At 37.3% G+C, this 6,256-nt stretch overlaps 1 protein-coding gene across 1 annotated transcript in view; it reads left to right on the plus strand.

Moving 5' to 3' along the window:
- FREM2 (FRAS1 related extracellular matrix 2) overlaps nt 1-5,551 on the plus strand; it is a gene marked incomplete at its 5' end in the record, with an annotated part of 171,085 nt that extends 165,534 nt beyond the window's left edge. Inside the window, 2 exons of the mRNA XM_081046640.1 lie at nt 969-1,115; nt 2,386-5,551. Coding sequence (XP_080902766.1) covers nt 969-1,115; nt 2,386-2,898 — 660 coding nt within the window. The 3' untranslated portion in view covers nt 2,899-5,551. The remainder of the gene's footprint in view (nt 1-968; nt 1,116-2,385) is intronic.
- Nucleotides 5,552-6,256: the final 705 nt, after the last annotated feature.

Consider the following 6,256-nt stretch of genomic DNA (forward strand, 5'->3'; position numbering starts at 1 on the left):
GACACACACCAGACTGAAAGTAAATGGATGGAAAAAAGATATATCATGCAAATGGAAATGAAAGAATGTTGGATAGAAATACTTAAATCAAACAAAATAGACTTTAAAACAAAGTCTATAACAAGAGACAAAGAAGGACCCAGCAATTACTTCTGGGTAGTTATCTGAAGAAATCCAAAACACTAACTCAAAAAAGACATACGCATCCGTATGCCCATTGCAGCATTATTTACAATAGCCAAGGTATGAAAGCAACATAAGTGTCCATCTACAGACAAATGGATAAAGTTTCATTTATACAATGGAACATTACTCAGCCTTAACAAAGAATGAAATCTTACCATTTGTGACAACATGGATGGACCTAGAGGTATTAAGCTAAGTGAAATAAATCATACAGAGAAAGACAAATGCCATATGATTTCACTTATATGTTGAATGTATTAATGAAAAAACAAAATAAATGAATAAACAAAACAGAAACAGAGTCATAAATACATAGCACAAATTGATGGTTGGCAGATGGGAGGAGGTATTGAGGGGCTGGGTGAAAAAAGGGAAGGAAGTACAAATTGACAGTTAAAAATAGTCACAACGGATGTAAAATACAGCATAGAGAATATAGTCAATAATATTGTAATAACTGTGTATGGTGTTGGGTGGGGTACCAGACTTATCGGCAGGGACCGTAAGTTATATAAATGTCTAACCATTATGCTGTACACCTAAAATTAATGTCAATTGTAATTGAAAATTTTTTAAATTTTTTAACTATCTAAGTGCTTTGACCCAAACAATAAAGTAAATCCATTTTCAAATTTAAGCATTTTTGTCTTATATTTTAATACAATAACATCTTTTTAAATGAAACTAAATGGTGACACTTTATAGTTTTGTACTTGCACAAAACTAATAGGAAAATATTCTGCACTTGCAAAAGTAATCCTCATTTCCCTTATTGCTTAAAGGACAAAGCTCAGCCAGAGACACAAGCCACCAGTTTTGGAAATGTCCTGTTTAATGCCAAACTGGCAGTGGATGACCCTGAAGCTATTCTCTTAGTGAATCAGCCTGGATCTGATGGATTTAAAGTCGACTCCACACCACTCTTTCAGGTGGGCCAATGAACACAATAGCTGTGTAACCACATGCAAGGTACTTGACTTTTGAATGCCTCAGATGTCTCATTTGGAAATGGCAGTTATAGTATTATTGTATACAGTTCATCTGAATATTGAATAATTCATGTAAACCACACCCAACAATACTGGGTACGTGGTGAGCAATCCATAAACTCTAGCTATTATTATTTTTATTAATGTATTATTATTATTTTAAGTGAATGCATAATGAAGAACCTTGTTCAGCCCAGAATAGAAATCTAAGTCGGATGGTTGGGAAATCTGCTTTTCTTATTCAAAATGTCCTTTCTGTTGACTTTTCATGATCACCTTTCGTAGAGTGATCTTGTGCAAACTGCTTGACTCAGAAAAACAATTGTGCATGGTACATAAATCTGCATTCTCCAAGACTTTATAAACCAAGATAGAAAATCCTAGCCTATGGATAGACAGTAGGAAGAGATACAGGTGACTATAACTACCCTGAGCACACAAATGAGACAAATTCAGAGATGTGTTTACATTGTGAATCCTTGGGGAAGCAAGTATACCTTTTAGGAGATTTCCTGAAAATTCTCCGGACAGAATAGGCTGAAGAATGTGTTATTTTTCTTCCACCTAAAGAGTGAATCTTAATGAGGAATACTTGTTATTCTGAATCTTTCTAAACAAGTAGGTGAAGTATGATATTTTTTTGTTCTGTTTTACTATTAACTCTCAAAGCATTGGCTTTAAAGAGCCATCAGAAAATCCCTTCTTTTCACAGGCCCTGGAAAAGCAGAAAACTTTTCTATGGTCTTATATGTAAATATGCAGCAATACATACTGGAAGAGTTCTGAGGTTCAGAAGGTCTGAGTTCTAGTCCTGCCTCTGCCACTAACTAATTGAGTGACATTGGGCAAGTTACTTAACTGCTATGTATTCTTATTTAGTAAAGTTTTAAATGAATAAATTAGACTGAGATCTAAAATTCTTTACATTTCTGACATTCTATACGTCATAGATTACCAAATATTTACCAGCACATGCTCCCTTAAAAGTTGCACAAAATACTTTACAGTTCTCTACACAAAGCCTTGCACATACTACACATGCAAAAATATTAAGTGTATTAATTCTTCAAACTAAAATATTAAGTGTATTAATTCTGCAGAGTAAATTAAATTGGCATTTACTATCTCTGCCATCAATTTCTTTTGCAAATAGTCACGAATTAGGTTGATGTAGTTATCATTTTCTAATGAACAGAGTTGTGTTTTCTAGGTCGCTTTGGGCCGAGAATGGTACATACACACAATCTACACAGTAAGATCAAAAGACAGTGCCAATGGAGGCATTGGCAAAAGAAGTGTGGAGTACCAGTACCACTCTGTAGTGAGTCCAGGGAAGCCCCAGGCAACTGCCCAGAGCAGGAAGAAGAGGGAAATCAAAAGCACACCCCCGCTGGTGTGGGAAATCGGAGCTGAAAACAACCGGGGAACAAATATCCAGCACATTTCCCTGGACCGCACCCACAAGAAGCAGGTCCCCAAAGGGAGAGTTCCTCCTGATGGCATCCTCCCCCGGGAGCTCAACAGTCCCAGCTCTGAGGTCAGCCTGGTCGTGGTCATGGGAGGTGTCGCAGTGGGATTACTCACTCTTGGCCTCATTGCCATTGCAGCATTAATGTGCAAGAGCAAGAAGAGTGCCAGGAGGAAGGATGCCCCAAAGGGCTCAGGCAGTAGTGAGCCCATGATGCCACCGCAGAGCCACCACAGTGACAGCTCAGAGGTTTGATGACCCCGGGTGGAATTCACCTTTTTCCTCAAGTGCCTCAGACTTAAGACAATAGAAACCCAATGACAGAAAATTGGGGACTGTGACGAAGCTGCTCGGAGGACCTGACTGTACTTTGATTTGAATTCTGTCTGCTCTTTCATACATCCGAGGACAAAGTCAGACCGCAAACCACATCTTTCCTCTTGCCCAGAGGCAGCAGCAATGTGTTCACAGGTACACAGATGGACAGAGAGGAATGGACTTCTTGTTTTAGGCATTTTCTCGACACATTCGAGATGACCCTATTCAAAGGTGCTAACAGACTCTCAGAAGTTTCAGAGGAGTCTTCCGTTGCTATGTTAGTATGAACCTTGAAGGTGCAATTATCACAGTTTCTTTGTTGTATAACAGTTTATTACTAGAAAGGTTTTAATTGGTAGTCTGGAAGAATGATAAACACTTTGTTTGTTATAACAAATTTTCTAATAGGTGAAGACAGCATAGAATTAACGACCAGGGGTAGCTCAACCCACAGATCACCTTTTCTACTACTTGGAAGGAAGTTGAAAGAAAGATAGAGGGAAAGTAACTCACTAATTTGGATGGTAATTGTTTCTCATCCTCATCAGACCCTCCTTGTTTAGTTTGCTTATTTAATTTTAAATTAAACCAAAGAATATGTTAAGTCTGGAAGAGACTATTGAAGAGAGACTGCTCGGTTTTGGTATAAAGTGAAAAACAGTAGAGTTATTGCATGATAATATACCTTACTGGTGCTCAATATTTGTGGGAAATTAGAGGGTTGGTGACATTTTGATGACAAAGAAATGCCATAGAGTTAGATTCGCATTTTACAAGACAATGTTCTCTAAGAACTGAGCCTAGATATTTGCAGTATTGAACCCATAAATGATAATGAGAACATCATTATGTGGAGGAAGAGAGTGGTATTTATTAATATAATATGTTTAACCAAAGTGCTTCTTATACATACTTTATTGAATAGAAGAACATTTTAACAGATGATACATGAGGTTAAACCCTCAGAGTAGCATAGTCACACAACCATGTCCAGAACTTCAATTGGTTATATTATATTAGCTTTCTAATCAGCATCTGCACCAAACCATGGAAATCTCTGCAACTGTCATTCCAAAGATGGTCTTGGTGGTGGCCAGCATCATCTGTCGTATTCTTCTCATATCTAAGAGGAACGCCTCATTCTTTGGCATCTTCAGTTGAGTGAACTGATGTATTGAGAGGTCTCTCTCAGTATCTAAAACTATAATTTGTAACACTGCTTACCATGTTAAAAACCAAGGAACTTGATTGAATGAACTTGCTTGGCAAGCTTCCCATTGCCTTTCTAAAAAGAAAAAAAATTATATATATGCTTTCACCAAATGGCAGAAATTTTAGTTGGAAAGGGAAAATGTGGCAGTTTAATCACTTTGAAAAGCTAGTAAATGTATTTAGAGCAAAAATAAGGTCAGAAGGAAAAGAACCATGCCTAAAGACTAACCATCAAGTGTTGCCTGGAATCCCCTTACATTTGAGGTCGTAACCTGGCTACACTGGACATCCTGATGGAATGGAGATTTTTAGGAGGACAAACCTCTTTTCAGGTCATAGAGGCACATTTTATCTGGCGTCTGTAAGCAGCAACCATCTCTTGATTTGGAAAAAAAAAAAAGGAAGCTACTCTGGTGCTGGGAGAGAGGTGGAAAGTGTCCAATACTTGCCTCTCTTATTTTGGGTAGCTCTGAACTTCACATTCAAAGTCTTTTTAAAGAATAGAATTAACTCCAGTCTCCTTCCATTGGGGAATTTACAAATATCACCTACAACTCAAGGGTCCCTCAAAGGACTTATACAAATAAAAAGTATTATATAGCCCAGGAGTTCACTTATCAAATAAATATTAATACTTTCTTAATTATCCCCTTTTCTTTTGCTTTACTTTCTGACAGATGCTTAGCTACTTCTTTGGCTACTTCATAACTTGTATAGGAATGAGCTGGGTTAAGCAGCTTCAAATAGTGTGTGGACTTTGTACTACTTAGCACTGGGTTCAATTTATGGAGACTGTTAGAGCAAGTATTCTCAATCCACTTATTGTTACTCTAGTAGTTAAGAGATGCTTCAGAGCTTGACACCCCGGGGGTTTCTCTGTCACTGAATATAGTAATCAGTGAAGCATTACTGCAAGAAATCTGCTTTGAGCTTTTGTCCCAGGCTAGTTTTATACCAAATTTCACTCTGCAATAAGCTGTTCTAATGTGACTACTATATATAAATTAGAGAGCTTAAAAAATACAGAACAGGTCTATTCTTTCCAGACAAAGAAAAATCTCTCTCCCTCTCTGCCCATCTCATTCTTTCTTTCTCTCCCTTCTCTCTCTTCTTCCTTCCCTTTCTCCCCTTCAGAGAGAGAGAGAGAGAGAGACAGACAGACAGAGAAGGAGAGAGAGACAGAGACAGAGAGAGACAGACTGTAGGAAATAAGTAGATATATAACATTCTTAAGCATAAAGTACTTGGATTTCTGCATCATTTTCTTAACATTTACTTAATATGTGATTTAATATACATTAGTTATGAGAAACCTTTTTAGTGGAAAAAAGTATCAGACAATATGCTTTATTTTTCAATAAAACAGACGCTTATTTTCAATATTTTGTTTTTAGAGAATTATTCTGGTACTATCAAAATACATCCATAAAATAACTTCCCATAGAAAACAGGATGTAAGCAATAATGGCTTCTCAGATATTCAGTAGCTTCTGACCCTAATTATAAATCAAAGTCTTGATTCACAGTAAACCCAAAACACAAACTAAATATTAAGCATTAGTGTCTCTCCCAGCACAGGAACCATGAAGCATTAGTATGTTTTAATGCTGGTTTTATTTATGCCAGTTTATCTCCTTGCTTAACATTTACTGACTGCTCAGCTAGGCTTATCCACTTTGAGAGATTACATAGAAATCAAGATACTGTCCCTGCCATTGGGCAGGTGATAATCAAATGTAGCTCTTTCTTTGGACTAAAGCGATCAAGCTTTGCATTATGTTCCCTCCTGGGCCAAGAAGACACCAGGCATCCCTGTGAACCACAATCATACAATCTCTTTAGGGCACTAGGAGTGGAGTCCACCCTTTTTCACATATAAGAACTGCACATTATGGATCATTCTGGTCACAGATCTAATACAAAATATTTCCACTCAGTAATTTAAGGGATGTGTTCTTTGCAAACCCACATAGAGAATGTACATGGCAGTAATATGGGTGACTCTGCATATTCTTTCCCTCATTATTCCAAGAATGGGATATAACATCCACTCTTTTTCCAATCCTGTAACGTCGTGAGCCCC

Source organism: Rhinolophus hipposideros (genome assembly GCF_964194185.1).
Source record: "Rhinolophus hipposideros genome assembly, chromosome: 4".
Classification (NCBI taxonomy): domain Eukaryota; kingdom Metazoa; phylum Chordata; class Mammalia; order Chiroptera; family Rhinolophidae; genus Rhinolophus; species Rhinolophus hipposideros.